Consider the following 26303-nt stretch of genomic DNA (forward strand, 5'->3'; position numbering starts at 1 on the left):
ATACGGTCAACTTCCTCGGTGGTGGCTTGGCGTTGTTCAGGGCGGTTGTAAACGTATGTTAGTTTTGATTTACCTCCTCGCTGGATTCTCCAAAGCTCTTGTGTATTGTTTGCCACCGTTGCGAGGTGGTTTAATTTTTTTTAGGTGTTGTCGTGGTTGCAATTCCGGTAAGCGTTGGCTTGAGTAAAATCGTGATTCGATGGTTTATTCGGATTTGTTTTCTCTGGTGTAATGATCGGATTGCACGGTGCTTTTTGCCTCTCTGGATGTGGTTAATGTAGGTGGATTTTTATTTGTAGCTTTTTTCGCCGAATATACGTTTTATTTTCTATGGCGGGTATGACATGGCGAAGTTGTTGATCTTTTCCTAGGCGGCTAATCTAAGTGGCTAATGTTGATAGATTGGCATTAGTAGCTTTTCCGGCGAATCTTCTGTTTAATTTTTGTGACGAGTCCAATGTGGCGAAGTTGTTGATCTTTTATTCGGCGGCTTCGGGTTTGGTTACTCCTCGTCTCCTCGGATGAGCTAACTCTTTTTGCGATTCTAGTTCTATTGTGATTGTTTGCTTGAATTTTATGGTCTCATCCGAGATTGTCATTGGAGAAGTTGTATGCGCTTCATTTTCTAAGGTGCTGAGGGCTGGCGTCGGATCACAGTTGCTTGTGGCAACAAAATTGGTATTTTCGAGTTTGAGATCTTCATTTGGAATTTGAACTGTGTGTCTTTCCTTTAATTTGTATCTGATATCACCAAGGTGTCCTTATGTTATCGGTTTCTTTGTTTGGTAGTGGTTTTTTGTTTGTTCTGTTTGTATTTGTAGCATTCGGATCCTCCGTATTTTTTTTGTACTGTCTCCGTCATTCCGTAAAAAATTAACAATGATATGAAATTTAAGATTTTTCTAAAAAATATAGAGAAAATTGGAAATAAATGATATCTACTTAAAAATTTGTCCATATACACTTTTTTTTGTGAGATTGTCAGTTTGGACGATTTTACTCCTACACCCTAATTTAATTGTTTTTAAAAATAATAATCATAAAAACAGGTAGATATACAAGAGTAGAGGTGATTTGAAGTATAATTTTTTAGATTTGGTTTAAAAAAAGTTGATTTTTTGATAGATAAAGTTTCATCTAATTTTGGTAGAACACGTTTTCTAGAGTTCTGCGAAACTCAGGATGTATATTCTGCATTTTTGTACATGTTCTACATATTTCAGATTAGATTTCTGTTCTGAGAATTTTAGAAATCCGAAAATCAATAATCTAAAATATTTAGAACATGCATTCTACGTTTTTCTCTATGTTCTAAATGTTTTAGAATAGACGTTCTAATAATTTCTACATCTTCTGCCATCGTTAGAAATTGTAGTCTACGTTTAGAATGTAAATTCTACGGTATTGCAGATTTTGATTTCTGTAATTTTTAGAATGCTCTAAATATAGAAAGTAAATATTCAGAAAAGGAAACAAAATATTTTTTTTAGATTACGATTTAAATGATTATTTATTGTTTAGATTACGATCTACAAGATGTAGAAGTTGTTGTCTACGGTTTTTAGACTAAGATTAAAACCTAAAACGTTTTTTAAACCCTAAAAAGCTACACGTCTTAATCATACACGTCTTAGTCCACCACTTTCGTTTCTAAAAAGCTAAGAACACGTTTTCCTTCAAATTTTCCCTTTTGGTGTTCCCGAAGAAGAATGGCGTGTCCCAGAGGAGGTTGCAGCTGCAATTGTGTTACCACTTGAAACAAGAAGACAACCTGGTCGACGAAGAAAACGAAGATATGAAACGGCTGAAGACAAGATAAAAGTGTCACAACAATCACAATTGTCAAAGAGACATAGGTGTAGTCGTTGTGGAAAAGAAGGCCATAATCGAACAACATGTGACATAGCTATATGATTAAGGTTAGTCTAACTACTGGTTGTAATCTTAAATAGAGACTTTAAAAATTGTCTTTTGCTAACGGTTTTGTTTTTAATTTACAGGATTAGAAAGCAGCTTCAAATTATGAGCAGCTTCATGTTTTTCCGATTCACTACCATGGGAGGTTGTGGGGTTCAGTTCTGAGTTTTTGATTTTATTCTAATAATTTTCGTTTTGCTGTTTTGAGTATTACATTCACTTATACTTATATTTTTGTTTTTGTGTTTTGATTTATGGATTCAGTATTAGTTAAGTTCGTGGTTTAGTTTTGAACTATGGATTCACTTCTACTTATTATCATTTTTTGTTCCTGCGTTCGTCTCTAATGTTTGTGTTCATAATCAAGTTTGTAATAGATCAAATTAGACATGAGTAGAACACGTATAAAACAGATAAGCACACGAAGGAGTAGAGAACAAAAAATCATCTTGCTCGAGCTAAAAGGAGATATTAGAGACGAACTCAAGAAACTTACTTTCATAAAACGCCTAAATAATTAGGAAAAAAAACAAAGGTCATACAAAACCCCTTGTGAACTGCTCCTAGATGCGTAGACATCATCGTCTTAATGCATATCTTCTCCTCTCTTTTCAGCAACTTGCTCCAAAACCCCTTATCATCTTTCCAAGTATCTAAATCATACTTGAAATCATCATTGTATTTCAGCCCAGTCACTGCGTAGAACTCTTGCAAAGAAAATCGGAGAGGCTTGTTTCCAAACACAAACCAGAGCTCATGCTGTTTTCTTGTTACCAACTGTCTACACATTAGGCTGTGCATCAGACGACCCGAATAATGTAAACCATTTTCGTATATGGCGAAGACTTGTGCAAACAGAGGATCAGACTTCACTTTCTTATACTCTAGTGGCAAAGCATCTTTGATTTTCCTAAGTATCGATAATCTGCAGCTGTTGTTAATTTTCTCAACTTCAGGCTCTTTACCATGTCCGAAAAGGAGCTTGGGAAACTCCTTAGTAGTGGTTGCACATAAAAAACAAACATATGTAAATAAAACCATTCACAGTGATGACTAATTATAGTGCATAGTTGCAGTTAGCAAACAAAAATTAGTATGTTAAAGTACCTGATGTCTTACTCGTGCTTCCTAGATTGTTTTCCATTGATAACCTTTGATGTAATGTAGATCCAAAACATGAAAATAGAGAACAAACTAGCTTTATCAAATATTTTAAGTTATTAAGAGACAAAACACTTGATATAAAAATAAACCTAAGAGCTTCACAATGTCAAAATTTAAGAGCTGAGAGTTTAAAATCAAATATCTAAACAGCTCAAGAAGGATCACAAAAGAATTCTAATTTCATAAACTTGTGGTCTGATTTCTACATGGGATTCTTGGTCACAACGACTCAACCCATTATCACAGTTTGAGGCATGTATATCTCACTAAATGGAGACATCTACAAGATTATACACAAAGATGATTCAAAGAGCTAGAGGACTTAATAATAAATCAATTAGCAATTAAAATTTGGAGTTTTACAACACAAAAATTGAAATCTCTAAACGAGTAACACAAATTCAAAGAACATAACCAAAAATATAGAGCAACTAATACACTCCTACGTTTGAGGAGATTATTTTAAGATCAAAGAATGATTCAAGCTAAGCCTTATTCAAACTCAAGCAACGCATCTCCTAACCTTCTTATCTATTTGGTCATTGATGACTCCTATATATTCAAACAGACAAAGAAAACAAACTCTATATACATCATATTGAAACCTCTAATCGAGTTACACGAATTCAAAGATATCAACAAATCTACATTTAAATGTTGTTAGTATACAGAGAAGAAACAGAATTGCAGAACAACATGTGAAGCCCGAAACAACAATTCTCTGAAATAATCTTCATAAACTCTTTTTAAACCAATGAATTCGAACACAAACACATATACATTAACATGAATCAAAGAGATATAAGACTTAATCAATCTACATGCAATTAAAATTTGGAATTTTAAAACTCACAAAATTGAAACTTCAAATCTGAAATACACGAATTCAAAGAAATTAACAAATCCACATGCAAACTGAAATAAACTCTTGCAAATTACACTAAATCGAGAGAACAAGAAGATTCATTTCGAATTTAATAAGAAAAAGACATGATTTCAGTCAAACAAAGGGGAAACTAGAAGACAACAGAGGAGAGAGACGAACCAATATATAGGAAGCTTCAAGCTGAAATCAAGAGGAAGCAAGACGGCGCCAGACACAGAGACGGCTGACGAATCGCCGGCGACGACGATTGAGAGAAGACAGGGGAATCGCCGGCGGCAACTAACGTGTTTTTTTTTTCCCGACAAGTGGTTTGACGAAAGAAAAAAAAAACAAGTCTTTTATTAGGTCTTCGTGAAAGACTCTCTTTCATTTGGAGTTTTTGTGATTCTATTATTTCTATTTTAATTTTGTATAACTAATTAGGAAGTTTTATTTTTAAAATGAAATTTGTGAGAAAATGAGGGTAAAATTGGGTTTTGATTTTTAAAAAACTTATTTGACCAATCTACAAAAAAAAGGATATATGGACAAATTTTTAAGTAGATATCCTTTATTTCTAATTTTTCCAATAATATATATTAAGGAAAAAAATTTAACAAAAATTAAATCAAAACATTGAAATTAGTGTTAAAAAGTGTGAGAGAGAAAGTTAAACTTAAATTGAAAACAATTAATAGCACAATGTTCTGTGCTTCTGTTATTAACTTTAAAAAAAAAAAAAAAAAAAGTTATTTCAAAAAACCTTTTGTAATTCCCCACATTTTCTCACCTATTACACTTGTTAGCTTGCTTCTTTTTTTCTTTTTGAATTTTATTTTTTCAAAGTCAGATTGCTTCTTCCAATATCTATATCTATAATAATTATATATTATGAATTTTTTAAACTTACCTTAGGATTTGCAACAGATTTGTTATTATCTAGTGAAACAATATTGCAATTATCCCAGATTTGCAATTATCCCATTGTTGAAGTAAATATATATTAAAAAAAAAATTGGTGACATGATCGTAACATAAAAATTTCTTTCAACAGCTTTTTTGACATCCGATTATTTAGCTTGCTGTTAATGGTTTTATATTTTCGTTAATCATCAGATATGTTCTAGAAGATTATTTACCAAAAGATTCATGTGATATGTTATGCTCGAGGAAATAAACTATCAAAATATTATTCACTTTTATAACTATTACTCAAAACAAAAGATTTCAAAGAAAATTCACTTTTATAACTATTACTCAAAACAAAAGATTTCAAAGAAAATTAATATAGGGAATAACTATTACACGAATATTTCTTTAAAAATATTAACAGTGAAAAAAAAATCCATTAAAAACTGAGATATATTTTTCAGTTTTCCTTTTTAATCTACATTAATATAACTTTACAACCTATTTATCAAATACACAATGTTAAGGCAGATGTGTATATATAATACACAACCTATTTAGATACTTCTTCTGTCAGATTTGTACTCTTTATTAGACCATTTTCATTTTCCAAATTAAGGAGTTTTCTTTTAATTTTTAAATTCATTAAAAAAAATGCACGCTATACAATAGTAGATCTAGTTTTCCTATATCATCGATGCCACAAAATCTCTGTACTCTATTTCTGAAACTAGGGGTCTGCGAAGAAATATTTTGATCATATTGTTATAAATGGATACAATTAAATGTTATCAGCTTTTATATTTTTGGCCTGACTCGAAAAAATTGGAGTATACAATGGATTAGAAGAACAAACAAGAGATAAATAATTCTTTGTTTAAAATTTTCTACTTTCCAATTAAATCTTGTTTCCTCTCATTTTTCTTGATAGGTGAAAATTAAGAAAAATTCAAAGCAAAACTCATTATACCTTAAAAAATATATGATAATGTTTAAAAACGATAGATACATAATAAATACACACCACAATATGGTATCAGCGACAAATAAGTGAATGAAATCTTAAGCCTTGAATGGTAGTGATTTTTCAAATGATTTTTGGTTTTAGTTTTTCCAAAAATCTACTTTATAACCATTCAAGATTTTGAAAAACCCTAAAGTATAGGAAATCTAGTTTTTGTGTTTTTACTCTTTAAAATTTTCAAAGAAAAACAGAAATTCATATTTTTGGGGTTTCTCACTCACAAAAACCAAAATCCATCGTTAACACTTTTTCAAATTTTTGTTCGTTTTTTTAAAAATAAAAATATAGTTCATCAACATTTTTATTTTTTAGTAATTTTGAAAGGAAAAAAAAAAGCGTTTTCTTCAAAATAAGTTATAAAAACCAAAAACTAATTAAACAATTTATCTTTCAAATTTTTACAAAAATCAAAATCAAAAACAATAAAATGAAAATCCAAAAACCAAAAGCCAAAATCCAAATACCATTTTAAAGTTTCAAACATTTATGGCCTTAATTTATTTGTAAGTTTCAATTATTTATGAAATCTACATATTTATTTTTGTAGTATCATATTGAGAATAATTTTTTATCGTGATGTAAATTTGAGTATATCTTGATAACCTCGTGGACTTCAGGCCTAAACCTCATAAGCCGTATTTTAAGAATATGTTACTAATATCTTTAATTGGGATAATTATTAAAATATACCAAAAATTATAGTAAAATTTAAAAAATATACCAAATCTTTTAGAATTAAAAAACTAGGTTTTTTTCAATAAAAAGTAAAAAAAACTCCTTTTGAAATTTGAAGAAGTGTTTTTTTTTTTTAATTCAACTACAATATTTCTAAGATTTAGACTCATGATCTTCCATCATAAAAAACTAGGCTCTCACATTTCTAAGATTTAGACTCATGATCTTCCATCGTTCTTTAAATTTGCTTAATTTTGTACTTAATTTTATCAAACCACATACTAACATTCATGAATGGAGTGATTTGTATTAATTTATAACATGCAAATGCTATATAAAATGGCATATGCACTTAAATATGAGAGATGGCTCAACATCTACCATTTAACACGTCTCTCACTATAAAGTAGTCCACTACTCCAAGATTTTTTTTTAGAAGCCGTGAATTCTCTGGCCTTCTTCTACTTGATAATATATTATCTATCTGAATTCAACGATATCACATATTATATCTCCTTGAAATTCCTAGCATCACTAGTTTTGCTTATAGTTTTATAATATAAAGCGTAGAGCATTCTCCACTGGAAATTTTGCGACTTAACTAACATAGTTAGGAGTCACAATGGGGAAGACATAATACCTTGGGAAACAAGAAATTAAGAAAAAAGCAGCTGGTGTTCCAAAAAAAAAACAAGCATTTTTTAGAAGACAAAAATTGCTAAAACAAATTTTTAAAAATTAAAAAAGAATTCATTCAAGGAACACCAAAAAGAAACCAAAATATGAGAAAAAGACAAAAAAAAACATAACAAGAAGCATTTCATGGTAACGCCATTTGACATGTTTTTTTATTATGTCCAGGAAGCTTGCATCTTGAACACTTGTGCTCTTTTCGTGGTCGCTTGTTCTCCATTGCAATCTCTAATGAGGATTGGATTCTTTTTTTCTTCGGTCGACCTGAACGACGTCGACCTTGAGGAGGTAAACACTGACTTTTTTCAACTTCAGATGGTATTTGGATATCATTAAGAATCCCTTGAACATGATAGATGGACTCAGAATATGCAGCAAATAGAAAAGCTCTCGTGTAGCAAGGATCTGAGAGCGTGTGCTCAGGAATCTGTTTTTTCGTAGCAACTGCAATGGCATGCATACATGGAATCTTCTTTATATCAAACGCACGACATGAACAACTCAATTTCTGTATGTCAACTACAGCGTCTTGTGAGCCACCAGTCACATGAAACTGATTTAGATTTATGGGCTGCACGTATTTATGTGTTTGCCTCTTCACGTATTTTCTCAATTTCACGGTCAGCATATGGTCCAAGTTCTGTGACAAGTTTTGCAGCTTTTTCTCGACGCTCACAAAACCAGCGAGTTAGAGTAGCCCGCACATGATCGAGAAAAGCTACGATGGGATACTCTCTTGCATCTTTCAAAAGTCCATTGATTGATTCGGCAATGTTAGTTGTGGTGATGTTGTACCTGTTTCCTTGGAAATGAGCCGTAGACCATAATCGAATATCCGCATCTTCCAAGTATTTGCTCAGCTTTGGATTAAGACGACGTATCTCATCCATGACATTGGTAAAGTCATCACGTAAAAAAGTATTTGCAGCTTTCGTAACCAAGTGAAATAATTGATTTGTTCCGAAATTGGTTTTGATGTTTTTCTCAAGGTGATAGAAGCATATGCCACGATTTGCAGAGGGAAACACCTTTTCAATAGCTATTTCAATAGACTCATGTCTGTCAGAGATAAACACCAAATCAGGATGATCAGGGATAACTGATTTCAAACGAGAAAAAAACCATTCCCAAGTTGCGTTGTTCTCGGAATCAACAATTCCAAATGCAATAGGATATATATGATTATCTCCATCTTGAGCAGTTGCAACTATGAGAGTACCCCTAAACTTTCCTTTGAGAAACGTCCCATCCACTGCGATTACTTTTCTCATAAATTCAAATCCTCTTAAACATTGACCAAGGGCAAAAAATAAGTACTTAAATCTCTGGTTACCTTCAAGCTCTAGGTAGGCAATTGTACCAGGATTTGCTTTCTTTATCTTGTAGATGTACTTAGGGAGCTGCTCATAACCACTTTCAGGAGAACCTCTCATCAGTTCACGAGCTTGCTCTAAAGCATCCCAAAGTTGGTGATAAGTTAGCGTTAAACCATAATTTTTAAGTAATGGTTTCTCCAAATCCCTTGGTTTCAATCCATTGCTAATACCACCAAAAAGATCCAATATGAGTTGGCCTATAACTTTCGGTGTAATTGATCCTAGTGCAAAACTTCTTTGTTCAACAGAACATGTATGCACATCAATGTACTTTCTAATCCAGAAATACTCTGTTGTTTCATCCTTTGTGGTTGCTCGCACCCTCCAAGAGCACCCATTATTTTTGCACACAAAAACAAGCTTTGTAGGATTTGATTTCGAAACTCTCCAGCCAAACTTATATTTTACTGAAAGCATCCACAACCTCTGCTGTATTTCATATTTGCTCTTAAAGTATTCACCCACTTTAATGTCCGTATTGTTAGAAGATAGAATGTTGTTGTTATCACCACCATCGTTTTTATCATAATGATCACCAAGATCAACATGATCTCTAATTTCACCACGAGTAGCAAATAACTCATCAGCGACCTGAACTTTATATTTCTCACCACTAGTAGCAAATAACTCATTGACGAGCGAAATTTTACCATTCTCTTCGCCTTTTCTTTTCACTGAAACACAAAGTCGGACAGTGTTAGATTTGCTAATTTCAATGAAACTCCTTACTTGTCGATCACTTGTCAGAAACACAGGAGGAGGCGTTTCATTGGACATATTGCCTAGCATTATCTCTGGTTGTGCATAACTAAGTTCAATACTATGCACTGAACTATCTAACTGGTATTCTTCTTCAGCTATCTGAAGTAGTCCAGCATATGACATATCATCCACTAGAACGAGTAATTTGGAACCTTTGGTTTGATCAATTGTAAAGTGTCATACGTTCTTTAGCATCCAATCACCAAAAACTGCAATTGTGTGTACCATGTTTCTGTGGAAAAAAAAAGTTTACAAATTAGTTTGACACTCTACATAATAACTTCATGAAATTTACTTTACATAATAACTTTATCTAAATACTTTAGCAAACAACTTTACTTAAAATCTATAATAATTGTGTGAAACTAAATTACTAGAAAAATTTGCAAATTAACTTTACCTTAAATCTTTATCAAACAACTATACTTAAGATCTATATAATAACTGTGTGAAACTAAATTACGAGAAAAATTTGTGAATTAACTTTACCTTAAAACTTTATTAAACAACTATACTTACGATCAATATAATAACTGTGTGAAACTAAATTTATGAGAAAACTTGATATTTAACTGTATTGAAATACTTTATTAAACAAATATACTTAAGATCTAAATAATAACTGGGTAATGAGACAAACAACTCTACGCAAAGATAAACTATCAAACAACTCTACCAAACAACTCTCAACAACTCGAATATACATGAAATTACTAAGAGGTTGAGAAAAAAATGAATGAGAAAACTAAGATCTACGTAACAGACCTACGAGACAACTTTTCTCATAAACTTTACCCAATAATTCTACCAAATTAGATCTACGTAACAGTTTGCAAAAACAGTTTATCAAAAAACTTTACCAAACAAAGATATATTAAACTCTACATAATAACTGTGCAAAACTATCTATATTATACTATACTAAATAACTTTTTCAAAGAAATTTAGCAAGACTGCATCTTTAAATAACTTTGCAAGAGATTTATGTACATAAACGTTCTAAAGTATATGAAACTTTGCCAAATACTTACTTCTCTGTAGAGTTGACAAATCGTTTTTTTAATGGAGTTTGGTTTGATGAACACTTATATATACGTAACTAACAATATAGTTCACATAGGTTTAGGGAATTAATTTAGAGATATTATTAAAAATTATTCTAGATTAGTTTGGTATATTTTTTAGATTTTATCTTCAAATTTTATCATAATCAATAAAAAAGAAAAATCAAAAAAAATCTGTAACTAACGTGGGTTATATAGAATTATAAATGTGGCTTTAATTTGTTTTTATGTTAAATCATATAATTAGATAAATATAAGGGTATTTTTATCTTTTGTTAGTCTACATCTTAAATTTTAAAAGATATGGCCTAGATTAATAATTTTGGTTTGTTTTTAGATTTTTTTCATAATTTTCCCTTAATTTAATTAGTATATATTCAGTGAATGTGTGTGGTGTGTGTTTTATGCGTGGAGACTGATGAACGTTACACACATTGAATTTTTTTTTTATTCTTGGTCAACTGAAAAATGTGTTTTACGTTCAGTAAAAATCTCTTTCCTTCTTTTAAAAATGCTTTCACCTATTTGAAGCAAATATGTGTTTACTAATAACGAGATAATCCAAAATTATCAACCCATTAATCTTAGGGTGAAGAGTATATTGTAACCCAAAAATTAAATTGAACTGAATTAAAAATTAGATGGTTGGGATCGAACTTTAAAAATTTTAAAACCCATTTGCTAAAAAAAGTCATAATTTTAAAAAGTCAGTTCAGGTTTGGTTTGCTAAAAAAAGCTTAAAACCAAACGGATTATTAATTTTAAAATAAAATAGGAATATATGTTATTAGAATTTAGCGGTGGATACTAAAGAATGGAAACCAATTAGTCTCTCTCGCGGAGGGCCACGGTTATCTCATGTTTGTTTCGCGGATGATTTGATCTGTTTGCTGAGGCATCGGTGAGCCAAGTTCGGGTTATCCGCAAGGTGTTGGAGAAGTTTTGTCTAGCTTCGGGTCAAAAGGTGAGCTTGGAAAAATCAAAAATATTTTTTTCAAGTAACGTTCATCGGGATCTTGCTAACCAAATCAGTGGTGTGAGTGGAATTAATTCAACAACGAATTTGGGCAAATATCTTGGTATGCCGGTTCTTCACAAGAGAATAAATAAAAACACGTTTAGAGAGGTGCTGGAAAGGGTGTCTTCTCGTTTATCAGGCTGGAAGGGAAGATTTCTTAGCTTTGCGGGTTGCTTAACACTCACGAAATCAGTGTTGTCTTCGATCCCGGTACACTCGATGAGTACGATTGCATTACCTAAGTCGACTTTGGGACAGCTAGACAGAGTCTCTCGTTCCTTTTTATGGGGGAGCACCACAGAGAAAAGGAAGCTACATTTAGTTGCTTGGGACAGAATTTGTTTACCAAAACATGAAGGAGGGTTAGGGGTTCGGTCCTCAAATGACATGAACAAGGCTCTCTTAGCAAAAGTTGGGTGGCGTTTGCTTCATGACAAAACCAGTTTGTGGGCAAGAGTGTTAAGATCAAAATATAAAGTTGGTGATGTTCATGATCAATCGTGGTTAGTAGTGAAGAGTGGTTGGTCATCAACTTGGAGAAGCATCGGAATTGGGTTACGTGAAGGTGTATTACCAGAACTGCGATTCATACTGGGAGATGGGAAGGAGATTCGTTTTTGGAGTGATAGATGGTTAACAAAGACGCCGCTGGTGGAGATGATACATGGAGCATTACCGGAGGGGTCTGCGGATATTAGAGTCAAGGACCTTTGGAGAGAAGGAACTGGCTGGCTATTATCGAGGATTACTCCCTATGTTACGGAGACGGTGAGGCTGCAGCTTGCGGCTGTGGTTTTAGATAACGTAACAGGGGCGGCGGATCGTTTATCATGGGGAGGAACTGCCGACGGGTCTTTTACAGTGAAATCGGCCTACGCTGCGTTAACAAGAGATAAGTCACAGAAACAGAGCATGGGAAGTTTCTTTGAAAAAGTATGGAAGATGATGGCGCCTGAAAGAGTGAGACTATTTACTTGGTTAACAACTCATCAGGTACTAATGACCAATGTGGAGAGAAACCGACGGCATATGAGTGACACGAGTATATGTCCGGTGTGTAGTAGTGGAGAGGAGACAATCATGCACGTGTTGAGGGACTGTCCGTCAATTGCTGGGATTTGGCAGCGACTGGTGCCTGCATCCAAGATGGTCATGTTTTTCCAAAAATCATTACTGGAATGGCTTTATTGGAACTTAAAAGACGGAACAGAGCGGCACGGAGTGCCGTGGTCTACTTTATTTGCTATGATTATATGGTGGGCATGGAAATGGCGTTGTGGAGAGGTTTTTGGTGGTATGGGTCGTTGCCGAGATAGAGTCAAATTTATTACAGAGCTGGCAAAGGAGGTGTATGTAGCTCATTCGGCGATTTTGAGTGAACAAAACAAGGCTGCACGGGTGGTGAGACTTGTAAGTTGGACACCGCCGCATGTGGGATGGGTTAAGCTAAACACGGATGGTGCGTCTCATGGTAATCCGGGGTTAGCAACGGCAGGAGGAGTCTTACGTGATGGTGACGGGAACTGGAAAGGTAGGTTTGCGTTGAATATAGGGATATGTTCAGCACCTTTAGCAGAGTTGTGGGGAGTTTACTACGGGCTGTATATTGCGTGGGAGAGAGGAATCACGCGGTTGGAGCTCGAAGTAGATTCAGAGATAGTGGTGGGTTTTCTAAGGTCAGGGATTAGTGATGCTCATCCACTGTCATTCTTAGTACGTTTGTGCTACGGCTTTATTTCAAGGGACTGGATAGTCCGGATTTCTCACGTGTATAGAGAAGCTAACCGTCTTGCGGATGGGTTAGCTAACTATGCGTTCACGCTTCCTTTAGGTTTTCATTCTTTTGATGTTAGTCCTGATGTTATTCGTTTAATTTTGTTGGAGGATATTAGTGGGTCTTCGCACCCACGAAGTGTTCGTTTGTAAGATTTTAATTTAGTTGAATAAAAATGTGGGAGGCATGCCTCCCTCAGCTTACCAAAAAAAAAGAATTTAGCTAGTAAACATTACTCGATTATCTGAAAATACATCCCACATGTTTTAGTGTAAAAGTTTTCTTTCACCTTAGTTTTTTATACGCTTTAGTGTATAATATCTCTATAAAAAAGGGAAAAACGTCGTTAAAATCCCCAATTTATTCAAAACGTTGATTTATATCCTCAATTCATGACGAAACGAAATAAATATCAAACTTATGTTGACTTTCTAAATAAATATTAAACTTATGTTGATTTTCCAAATAAACACCAAACTGTCATTGACTTTCCAAATAAATATCAAACTTCCGTTGACCTGACCATATTAGGTACGACGTTAAGTGGGTTAACAAATTCTCAACTCATGACAAAATGAAATAAATATCAAACTTATGTTGACTTTCCAAATAAATATCAAACTTATGTTGACTTTCCAAATAAATATCAAACTTCCGTTGACCTGGCCATATTAGGTACGACGTTAAGTGGGTTAATAGATCTCGTTAACGGAGATAATTTTCTGTTAACATATATGTTAATTGATAACGATATTGTTTCATATAACAACAAAACGACGTCGTTTTGTCGTAACGATTGAATTAAATCCCTAAAGTCAATCTTTGATCCCCAAATCGAGCAAAATCCCTAACCCTAAATAGAGTATGATTTGAAACTCGGGATTTTATTGAACAGTTACGACAAAACAACGTCGTTTTATGTTTAGAAAGAATACTTGTTAGTGTTTTGATCAACAAACGAACTCTGTTTTAACAGAGTATGAAGAACAAAACCAAAATGAAAAATAGAGTATGAAGAAACTTAATCTTTATTGATAAGAGAAAATGTATTACACACAATTATGTTATTGATTTTGACTCGATCTACTTATACAACACGAAACAACGTGTACATACATGTGTTAATCGAAAATACACAACTTTACGAACAGACACAACTATACGTACGTACATTCGTGACTCTTACCTAAATAACTAACTTATATGAATACGACTTTAGGTTATATGACTTAGATGAGATTTGATTATAGTTCAACAATACTGTTATTTTTAATTAGCGGGTCTGTTAACAGAAAATTAATCCCGTTAACATTGTCTGTTCACTCACTTAACGTCATGCCTAATATGGCCAAGTCAATGAAAGTTTGGTGTTTATTTGGAAAGTCAACATAAGTTTAATATTTATTTGGAAAGTCAACATAAGTTTGATATTTATTTCGTTTCGTCGTGAGTTGAGGATTTAAATCAACGTTTTGAATAAGTTGGGGATTTTAATGACATTTTTCCCCTATAAAAAAGCAAATCATGTGCATCAACGGTAAGGCTAGCCTCCAGTCGTTTTGTTCGAAGTAGATCGTAAGCCATCAATCGGATTTATTCTTTTCGTCTTTCATGCGCTTCTAGCTTTTTATCTCAATTTGTTGTCTAGTATTCGTTTTTATCATTTGCGTTTAAAATTCCTATTTTCCTTGATATTTGTATTAATCTTGTTTTTTTGTGTGTTTTGTTTGTCTTTCTCTATACGAATCTATGATTTTGTACTAGGATAAACCTTTGATAATTGGAATACATGCAATTTTAGGTTGTCTGACGGGTCATTGAGCGGGCTTTTTCGAAACTTTATCAAACGAGATAATTTGGTAAAAGTAATGAGAGGTGGAGGCTTATCAATTTCGGAGAATGCCAGATAGTTATCGTTCATTGTGTCGTCGCCTGTCTTTAGAGTTTGTTGTGCAAGAATTCACTACATGATTAGACGAAAAGTTCAAACAAAACAGTGATAGTTTCTTCATTATGTCATAAAGTCAAGTAATAGCTAAGCTCTAATTATACAAGATGAGCAGATATGTTATAACTATTAAATCGATTCCAATCATCATTATGCATGTTTTTCTCCCTTTTTGTATAATTTCTTTCCATTATCTCTTTTTCATCGTCTTTGGCTATGCTGCTCTGGTGACCGGCGTGCGATATTGCACGACTTCGAAAGCGTCGATACCAGTGATATGTTTTTTTTTCTTTGAGTTTAGTACATTCTTGGGATGGTCGAATTATTGGTGGATGAAGATCATGAAATAAAAGCCGATGAGGATCTAGATCTAGTTGGATTTAAGCTATTTGGAAGATGAAATAAAAGCCGATGAGTGAAGCTGGCCTCCGATTGTCTCCAATTTCGTTTGAACTAGATCGTGAACCATTAATCGGAATTGCTTTTTCTGTCTCTCCTGAACTTTTAGTCGTTTATTTTGATTTGTTCTCTGATCTTTGCTCTTATTGTCGTCTGCATTTGGAAATCCTATTTTTCTTTGAGTTTGTATAAACCTTGTTTTATTGTGAGATTTGTTTCTTTTTCTCTGTACTAATCTGTGATTTTATACAAAGATAGATCTTCTAACTAGAGTTGTGCCCTTATTGTTAGTCATTTATCTATGTCAATGTTGTAAATGTTTCTTGTTTTGGCGATTGGAATTTGTGAGATTTTAGGTTGTATGACGACGGGTCAGTGAGCGGGCTTTTCGAAACTTTATCAATCATGATAATTTTGGTAAAGGTAATCGGAGGTGGAGACGCATCAATTCCAAAGAATGTCAGGTGTCTCTTCGAGTTATCGTCAATTGAAAGAGCCTAAGAGTATTTCTATGGATCATGTGTACCACCTTAAAAATCTTTCAATTGAAAGAGCCTAAGAGTATTTCTATGGATCATGTGTACCACCTCAGGAAACTTTAGACCTAGCAATTCAAGAGGAAGGAGCGTGGAGGCAAGCAAATCACCAAGAAGATCCCCAGGCCGCGTCGGACCATAGCCTGCAAGTGACGTCAATTCCCGAGGATAGACCGGTTTGCTATATTGATGGGTCTTGGCATGGGGCGGAGGCTAGGAGTGGGCATGGATGGCTTGTTTATTGTGGAGGAAGAATGTTGCACTTAGGATTAAAAGGTTCGCGTAGAAGTTTTTCCCCCCTTCATGCGGAACTGGAGACTCTATTGTGGACGATGAAGTGCTTAGTGGCTTTTTCTATGACGAGCATACTCATTTTGACGGATTGCTCGGATCTTTAAAAAATGACTTCTAACTCCGAGGAGTGGCCCACGTTTTCTACATAGTTGTTGGATTTTGCGTATTACAGGGATTTATTTTCTACATTTAGTTTGAAGCATATCCCTCGTAGTGGTAATACTTTCGTCGATCATCTTGCAAAATGTGCAAGAGGTCGTGGGTTCTGTTTTTGCCATGTAAGTTCGACAGTACCCGATTGGCTCTCTCTAGAAGAGAGTTATTTTCCGTGAATTAATATATGGTGCTTGATTGACAAAAAAAAAACTCTGCAGATGGGGGATGACACAATTGACGATAACTCGAAGAGACACCTCAGGAAATCTTTCAATAGCGCGCCTTCCAGATATACCACATGATCCATAGAAATACTCTTAGGCTCTCTTCATCCGCACCTGCCTCTTTAACCCGCCAATACAGATAATCTAAATTATTGTACAGTGAAGGTGAGGGGGACAAGGCTGGAGAGGATGGGATATTGGAGAGGGCCCAGACTTGTCTAGCAGGAGGGCATTCAAAGATCAAGTGATTGATCGTTTCTTCTGCTGCACCACATCTTGAACATCCTTTATCTCTACCAATACGGCGATAAAATAGTCGTTGACACGAAGCCAAACAACCAATCACACATTACCACACGAAATGTTTTAATTTTCGCATAGTTTTTAATTTCCAAGCTTGCGCCTTTAGTGTCGCAATACTAGGTCCCTGAGAAGGGTGGTCGCAAACAGGGCGAGAAATATTTCTCGCGGCCTCGTATCTAGATTTGACAGTGTAATTACCAGACTTTGTCATTGTCCAACAATATCCATCACTCGAGACTTTAAGGTTCGGTTTTATCTTTAATATGAGGGTTATTTCTTCTGGAGGAAACAATTCCCGAAGAAGGTCCAACTTCCACTTTTTAGTCCCAAAGTCAATCAAAGTGTCGACATAAGCCAAAGGGTCTCTTGAGTTTGAAAACTTGAAGCAAAAATTCACTTTGATGATCATTTGAAAACTTGAAGCAATGTTGTGAATTGTGATATGGATCTTCATTATGGCATTATTAAAATTTGTTATCATCCTATATAGGATTGTACATGACATTTGTTTTTCTTATGATTCATAGTTGTTTTTTCATTTGTTTTATAAACTTTTCAAATCAATATTAATCAAATGAAAAAAATAATAATTAATTGATTAAGAAAATTAACTAATTTCAAAAGAAAAAAAGATTAACACAAATTAAATAAATGCATTGAAGTTGGTGTGAAAAAGTGAGAGAGAGAAAGTCAAATTGAATTTGAAAACATTCAATGCAAAAATAGTCTGTGCTTGTGTTATATTTTTTTAATTAAAGTAAAATCCTTATTCCAAAACCTTTTTGTACTTTCCCATATTTTTTCACCAATTACACTTGTCAGCTTGCTTCTTCCAATATATATCTACAGTACTTATATATGATAAAATTTTAAAACTAACTTCTGGATTTTAAATAGATGTATAATTATCCAATAGTCAAACAGATTTGTATTATCTAATAGTTAAAATATATATATATATATATATATATATAAAAAATTCAAGCTTACCAAAAAAATATATAAAAAATTCAATAGGTGACATAATCATAACAGCAAAATCTCATTAACAACTTTGACATCCGATTATTTAGGTTGTTGTTATTGCTTTTATATTTACGGAGATTATCATATCTGTTTTTGAAATCATGAAGATTATTTAGCTGCTTTTTTTTTTTGTTTTTGATAAAGTGATTAGTTAGTTGTTTTTACGAAAGATTTGTGTTATATATTCGATAAAATATATTTCACTTTCAAAACGATTATTCAAAATCAAAGATTTCCAAAATGAAGATTCTCAAAATATTAAGAATGATAACAAAAATCCGTTTAAAACTGAGAAATATTTTTCAGTTTCCCTTTTTAAAAACCATATTCTTATACGTGAAACAAAAAAAAACCCTATTTTTAATATGCAATTTAAAAGCGAGCTATATGGAAAATTTTCATTTATTTTTCTTCTCTTAAACCAGCTAGATTATTCTTTCGTTAGAATTAAACCTTTTATTAGATCTTATTTCATTTTTAAAATTAAGGAGATTTCTCTTTATTTTTAGTTTGCACGCTAAACAGTAACATCTAGATTTTCTAGATCATCGGTGCCACAAAATCTCTGTACTCTATTTCTGAAAGTAGGGGTCTACGAGAAAATATTTTGATAAGATTGTTATAAATGGATACAATTAAATGTGACCAATTAGAGTATTCAATGGTTTACACCAAAAAAAATAGAGTATACAATGGAATTAGAAGAAAAAACAAGATAAATATTATCCTTTGGTTCCTCTTCTTTTCTACTTTTATTGTACTAAATTTTTTTGTATCCTCTCATTTTTTTTGATAGGTGAAAATTAAGAAAAAAAAAAAACCAAAGTAAAATTCATTTTAGCTGAAAAAGCATTATATCGTTAAGAAAAAACCAGTCAAAGCATTAGACTTCCGGTCTACATACATAGTTACATGAAATACACATTACCATGCATAAGTGAATGAAATCTTAATTAATTTTTAACCAAGAGGTAACGGTTAAAATGAATTTATTAATATATTTATGTCATTCACTATATATTTACATTAACGATAGACACATTGAATTTTTGTTGTTTTGTGGTCAGCAGGAAAATGTGTTTTGTATTTAGTAAATCTCTTTCCTTCTTTTAAAAATGCTTTCGGCTAAACATTGTCCTATTTGAAGAATATGTATTTTCTAAGAGTGATATAATGTAAAATTATCAAAACCATTAATTTTAGGGTAAATAATATACTGTAAGTCTGTAACCCAAAAATAGATGGTTCGATTCGAGATTGTTTAAATTTTAAAACTCATTTGGCTAGCATTTCTTAAAGAATCATCAGTTTAAGTTTGATTTGATTAAAATAATGTAAAACCGAATGGGCTTGTGATTTTGAATTTCATATGAATATAGAATTAATTACGGATTTTGCCCTTTTTTATTATGGCATTTATGGATTTTGCCCTTTTTTGAATTGTTTAAGGATTTTGCCCTTTTTTAGACTTCAAAAATATGATTTAACATGCGTTTCATTCGTTATGTTTGGGTTTAGTGGTACCATTTGTACTTAGGGTAAAGTATATGGTATAATGTACGTATTTTTGCAAAAAAAATCATACATACGTACATTTTTAAGTGTTAAAAAAAAGGCAAAATCCATAAACAATTCAAAAAAGGGCAAAATCCATAAATGTCATTATAAAAAAGGGCAAAATCCGTAATAATCCCTATGAATATATATATATATATATATATATATATGTATATATATGTTATTAGTTTTAAGTTAGTGAAAGTTTTCTTTTTTTATTCAACTAGTTAGAAAACATTATTTGATTATATCTCAAGTTGCAACCCAAATGTTTTTGGGTAAAAGTCTTCACTTAATAACTTAATACGCTTTAGTGTATAAAATCTCATTAATATAAAAGTAAATCATGTTCATCACATAATTTATGGTTTGATATATACTAACTATGTATGTGTAAATAAATTCTTATTAATTTAATTGAAGTTCTTGGCCATAAACATATGAGAATTATTTGATAAATTACATGTGTCAAATAGGTTATATAGTTTCTACAATATTTAGTCAAATATTTCTTTTTGGCATTTATCAAATAGGTTATAAATTATAGCTGTTTTAATTTTATTGCTTAAAGTAAATGGTCATATAGGTTATATTATTGATTAAATATTTACTAAATAACATATGTCTTACTTGTATTGGTTAAAAAACTTTAGGGGAAATTTATTTTTGTAGAAATATTTAATGGATAAACTTTTTTTAGGGAAAATTTTCTACTATTAAACTCGTGAGGATAAGATTTTGAGCAAAATTACCAAAAAATTTCTTTTTTCTTCTTTATCAATTCAAAGGTTTTAATATTACTTAATTTTCGTAATTATCAAGCTTATAACATTAATTGCTTTTATTTTGTGAAAAAAAGATATTAACAGATTTTAGATGATAAATTTATATTTTTTGAATGAAAAATGTTATTACGGGAAAATTTTGATCATTGTATAGAAGATTCCCTCACTAGAAGCATATTCATATGAATGACAAGCTGGAAATCCCAACTAAATATTTCGATAATCTCTTAATACCCACTTTAGTAACGACTGAATGCAGTGCATCACATTAATTGAAAAATGAATTTATTTGACTATGAATATAATAATGAATATATTAGTATCTTAATTTCGATAAAATCCACAATATATACATGAGTGAAGTGTGTTTGTGTTGTTGGAGACTGAACCATCAACGCTTTTTCAACACTTCTCCTTCTTCCTCCTTTCTCTCTTCATGCAAAATCACAGTTACAAGAAATAAACAAAAAGATAATTAAGAAGAGATTATAAAAACACAAAGAGGCAAAAATGAGTGATGGTCGAGTTAACGCAGATCAACAACAACAAGAGAACATGGTTAAACCACCGGTTAAGAGATCTCACACTCTCCTAATCGTCACTTACGTTTGTCTCTTCGTCGGCTCCATCGCTTCGAGCCTTCTCGCGAAGTACTACTTCGTCCACGGTGGCTCGAGCCGTTGGGTCTCGACGTGGGTTCAGTCCGCTGGCTTCCCTCTCCTCCTCACCCTAATCTACTTCCCTCGCTATGTTTTCAAAACCACCACCCGCCGTCCTTTCACGCGCTTCACGCGCCGCCATCTCATCTTCTCCGTGTTGATCGGGTTTGTTCTCGGTTTCAACAACTTCCTCTTCTCATGGGGAACCTCGTACCTTCCGGTGTCCACGTCATCGCTTCTCCTCTCGACACAACTCGTCTTCACTCTCATTTTGTCTGCGATCATTGTGAAACAGAAGATCAATTTCTCAAACCTCAACTGTGTTGTTCTCTTGACGTTAAGCTCTGTTTTGTTGGCTCTCGGTTCGAGTAGAGATAAACCGGCCGGTTTAACTAAAACCAAGTATTACATCGGGTTTGTATCCACGATCGGAGCCGGTTTACTCTTCGCTCTTTACCTCCCCGTGACGGAGAAGCTATACCGTAGCGTTTATTGTTACGCGATGGTCATGGAGGTGCAACTGGTGATGGAATTCGCTGCCACGGTTTTCGCGACAATCGGTATGGTTTTCGACGGCGGGTTTAGAGAAATGGTTAAGGAAGCTAACCATGTTTTCACCAAAGGACCAACAGTTTATTGGACGGTTGCGATTTTTGCGAATGTGGTGACGTGGCAGCTCTGTTTCGCAGCCACGTCAGGGATAGTTTACTTGACCTCAGGTATCACCGGAGGTATCTGCATGACGGCGTTGCTTGCGATGAATGTGATAGGAGGTGTGGTGGTTTACGGTGATGAGTTTGGTGGAGTGAAGATTGTGTCGACGGTGCTATGTATTTGGGGATTCTCATCGTACATCTACGGGATGTATATGAAGATGAAGAAGGAGGAGAAGGAGAAGGGAGAATATTCCGGCGTAAAGACGACGGAAGACGGCGGAGAGATGGAGGTGGAAATGGGAAAAGTTAAAGATGACGTGGCGGCGGCGGATGATAGGGTTTGAAGATATCTGTGTGATTGAGACGGCCGTTATGAATATTATTAGGAAGGAAGCCAAAAAAAAAAGTAGTAGTATCTTTTTTGTGTTCTTTCTTTTTCTCACCTTATTTTTTTTTCCTTTTCTTTTGTTTTTTAGTAATGCATTTGCTTTTGTTTTTGTTGTTGTTTTTAGGTTGTTTTGTTTTTCCTTTTCTGGTTATTTTTATGAATTATCCTCTTATCATGGCCACAACTAATGATGTTGTACACTTTTTAAGTGTGGATTTTCCAATGTCGGTCGATAAGTATGTATTTTTCTGATATCTATGGCTTTGATTAGTTTTATTAAGATAAATGGCATGTTATTTTCCTCATCGCCGCGACGGCGATAGAGAAATTATACTAGTGCATGACCATCGACATACTGAAAATAGGGCGATGATAAACAGTTTTGATTAAATTCAACGCTAAAAATAACATTAAGTGCAACTAAAATAACTTAGCTAAAAATAAATAGTGTTTATCAAACTATTATAAACAAAAAGAATTCTAAATTTAATAATATAATAATATACATCAATTGCCAACAAAAATAATCAAGCTATATATGAAAAAAGATGATCAAAAAAATAAATTGGTTCCAAAGGTGGATAATTTCGATTATACTCAATGCCGGCTCATATAGGGGCGGACGGTGCGACGGTCCGAGGTCCAATCTCGTGTTCCAATAATTAAATGGTCCATCTTTAAAAATATTTTTAAAAAAGTATTAGTAATTTAGATTACAACATAAAAACAAAATTTAGAAAGGCCTAATTTTTTTATGTATTGTTTTTGGTTTTAAAATTAGTTTTTAATATAAATATCATACAAAAATTTTTAATGCAAAAAAAATTCTAAGGGCTCACAATTTCTCTAGGGCCCAAAAAAAATGTTGAGTCAGCCCTGATTATACTGTTTTTTTTTTTTTTTTTCCGAACGAACAAGTAATAAGAAAAACCTTAAGAGAACAACACAACTAAGATTACAGAAAGTAATCCTCTGTTTATTTACGGGGCAAAAGTAATCCTCTGTTTAACAACATATATATATATATATATCATGACTACATTATTAGTGTTGGTGGCAATGCCAAAGCTGTAGGGGAGACATTTTTTTGTTTTTCTCCGTAATGGAAGTTTTTGAGAGAGCTTATTTTTTGAGAATAGGTAGTAACTAGCCAAATTCTAGAAAGAAATTAAGAAAATAACCATGACTACTGTAGCATTCTCTTTCTTCAATGGCAATTACAAATATACCCATCTTATTTTGTTTTTCTTTCTTCTAAAAAGACTAAAACGATGAAGTTCTATTTTCTATTATCACCTGTGATGAAATACCACCACCAATCGCCAGAAAATCACCACCACCGCTCCGGTTTAAGCTCTTTTACGTTCATCAAAATTTCACTTAGTCTTTCTCGTGCTCTTCATTGGTGAAGGTCCAACACTTTTTTTGACTGAATTCTCTCGTTAATCGTTATTTGTACTAAGATCAGTGGAGATCTCTTTCTCTCTCCCCGAATCACTTTCTTTGAGATTTTCGCCGCCGATGATATCTGTAATTTTTTTTTGAAGTTTTCTTTGAATTTCGTGTGATTTTATTTCGTGCAACTAATTTTTTACTTTTAACGTGCTATTTTTTAGCTTACCACACTATCTTTCAATATATCACACTATGCTTTAAAAAACACATTAGTGTTTTCATATAACACGTAATTATGTTAGTTATCTTGTAAATTTTACATATTCCATGATATTTCTGCAACTCCGGTCCATTTTCTATCACTGAAACTCACAATTGAAGACGGACGACTATGCTATTGTCATAGGTAACATGTATTTTTGTTTTAAACATTGTATTTATTAAATAACACATTAATTTTTCTAGATAATATGATTTTTTTTCCAAAATTCATGTTTTTGTAAAATTACTTAGATCTTCTCTCTCATTCTCTTTGGATCTCTACCGGATTTCTCTGTGTTTCGAAGTAAATATCCATCTAGAGAGATTTAGCTCTTTCTCTCCAAATTTCTGTTTCTCTCTTTCGCTGGATTATTTCTCTCTCTTCCTTTCGCCGGATTGTTTCTCTCTCTCTCTACCGCTAGATATATGTTTTTTGTTGTCGGACTTTTGCTGCCGGATCTTCCCCGCTGCTTATTACCGTCAAATTTCTCTCTCTTCAGATCTATTAAAAGAATAGATGTAACTCTTCATCTCTGATATAATTTTAGTTGTAACAAACAAATCGGTCGCTGCTTGTAAATGGAAGAAGGTGTTTTCGTTAATACACATCCTCTAAAGCGTGGGACCATAGTCATTTTCTAACAAAAAATAAATCCATGGCTATTTTCTTAATAACTTTTTGGTCAAAGGTTAGTTTCTAATATTACCCTTGTTTTTTTCAGTCTCTCTTACTTATGTGAGGATAACATATGTCATTCTTGTCGAAATATTTGTTTCTCCTTTTTCATCTTCTTTGTCAAGAAAATCAATGTAAGATAACACTTGTGCACACAAAAAAAAATGAAGAATAAGGTAACACTTATTTATTTATTATTTTGTTCTGTTTAAAGCTAAGATTTAATTGATTCATATTGATGATATGAAACACATTTAGTTCAAATTTTAAAGCAAGATTTCTGTTCGGAGTTTCTTGTAGATCAAGTAAAGTATCATCTGAATCACTCCAAAGACAAAACCAAAAAAATTTAAAACACCAATGATACATATATGAAATAATCTAATGGTAGTTTTTTTGCTTTAAAAATACCTTAGAAGATACTATATTGAATCAATTGCGGATTTGTCATTTTTTTAAGGGCATTTGAGGATTTTGTCCTTTTTGAATAATTTGTGAATTTCGCCTTTTTAGACTATAAAAATGTGATTTAACATGCGTTTTACCTATTATGTTTGGGTTTAGTCGGTTTCATTTGTTCATAGAGTTTAATATTTGGTATAAAATACATATATACGTATATTTTTAAGTGTTAAAAAATGACAAATCCGTAAGATTTTAGTAAAACTGATATTTTCAAAAAATGTTGATGGAAAATGACAAAATCAACAATAATCCCTACTATATTTTTGCAATAAATAAGCTTCTTCACAGTAGATAAAATAGCTGTGAAGGCATTTATTGTATTCAACTGTATACAAGTATCTGAACAGGACAGTACGTAAAAGTATACCACTTTTCATATTCCAAACTGTATATCTTACAATGTACTCATATAGAAAAAATTCTTTTACGGATGAGTAGATTTTTGTTTCAATTTACATAGATAATTCATAGAGAAATTGTTAAAAATGTCCCTTTTTCAATATCCCTTTTCAAAAATACCTCCTTTGAGAGTCCATTTTTAAGTTTCCCTCTTTTAATTTTTAATGACCATTTTACCCTTATTTGAAACAAAATTAGGTCCACAAAATACAAAATATTTTTTGGCGGGAAAAGTGATCCAGCAATTTTCCCGCCAAAAAACTTGTAAAAACCTTTAAAATACCTTGTATAATTTTCCCGTAAAAATTTTTCCCGCCAAAAAATTTTTTTGCGGGAAATGTGATTCCGCAATTTTTTTGGCGGGAAAAATTTTCAAGGTATTTTAAAGGTTTTATGGAGTATTTACAAGTGTTTTGTAAGGTTTTACAATGTATTTTAAAAGGTTTTACAAGGTACTTATAAGGTTTTATAAGGTATTTATAACTTGTAAAACCTTATAAAAAACTTGTAAAATCTTATAATACCTTGTAAAAACTTGTAAAATCTCCCTAATTCATATTGGAACAAGTATTTATATATATAATTATGCTAAAGTACTAGATTTTAACCCGTGGTATACCGCAGGATGATTTATTTTTAAAGTTAGTATTAAAAATATTTTGTAAATTATATATCTTTATAAAATATTTATTTATATTATACTTAACAATTGTTTATAAGTAACGGTATACCACGAGTCCATGAGACAATTGTTAATAAACTGATGATTTAACCCGTATTAAAGCGGCATGTTAATGATATTTATAAATATTGATTCAAATTCATCTGCCATATAAACCCGTTCAGAAATATAAACCATTCTGTAATTTCTTAACCCGTCCCGTGATTTGTTTTTAGGGAGACTCACAAAAATGCCCCTTTTTCAATACCCCTTT

The 26303-nt window shown here is 32.7% G+C and overlaps 2 protein-coding genes and 1 long non-coding RNA gene across 3 annotated transcripts; 2 read left to right on the forward strand and 1 right to left on the reverse strand.

Annotated features, from left to right (window-relative positions):
- The first annotated feature begins 1197 nt into the window (after positions 1–1197).
- On the forward strand, positions 1198–2248 carry LOC110225383. Its single transcript, XR_002329738.1, has 2 exons — positions 1198–1919; positions 2001–2248. It is a non-coding gene; the product is annotated as an uncharacterized LOC110225383 (long non-coding RNA).
- A 101-nt stretch (positions 2249–2349) lies between these two features.
- Positions 2350–4264, reverse strand: LOC110224609. Its single transcript, XM_021010931.1, has 3 exons — positions 4127–4264; positions 3025–3093; positions 2350–2921 (listed from the first exon to the last, which is right to left on the reverse strand). The coding sequence occupies exons 2-3, from the start codon at positions 3059–3061 to the stop codon at positions 2416–2418; spliced, it is 543 nt and encodes a 180-aa protein (XP_020866590.1). The 5' UTR covers positions 3062–3093; positions 4127–4264; the 3' UTR covers positions 2350–2415.
- A 16574-nt stretch (positions 4265–20838) lies between these two features.
- On the forward strand, positions 20839–22452 carry LOC9329713 (probable purine permease 4). The gene has a single exon (XM_021015028.1). It carries the CDS (start codon positions 20980–20982, stop codon positions 22126–22128), a length of 1149 nt encoding a protein of 382 aa, XP_020870687.1. The 5' UTR covers positions 20839–20979; the 3' UTR covers positions 22129–22452.
- Positions 22453–26303: the final 3851 nt, after the last annotated feature.

Source organism: Arabidopsis lyrata, assembly GCF_000004255.2.
Source record: "Arabidopsis lyrata subsp. lyrata unplaced genomic scaffold ARALYscaffold_1, whole genome shotgun sequence".
In the NCBI taxonomy this organism is placed as follows: Eukaryota; Viridiplantae; Streptophyta; class Magnoliopsida; order Brassicales; family Brassicaceae; genus Arabidopsis; species Arabidopsis lyrata.

Bases quoted from the DNA above. Each gene is read 5' to 3' on its own strand.
- LOC110224609 (XM_021010931.1), bottom strand. From the start codon at position 3,061: ATGGAAAACAATCTAGGAAGCACGAGTAAGACATCAG. The intron at 2,922-3,024 runs GTACTTTAACAT...TTTTATGTGCAA, and splicing joins AAGCACGAGTAAGACATCAG to CCACTACTAAGGAGTTTCCC.
- LOC9329713 (XM_021015028.1), top strand. From the start codon at position 20,980: ATGAGTGATGGTCGAGTTAACGCAGATCAACAACAACAAGAGAACATG.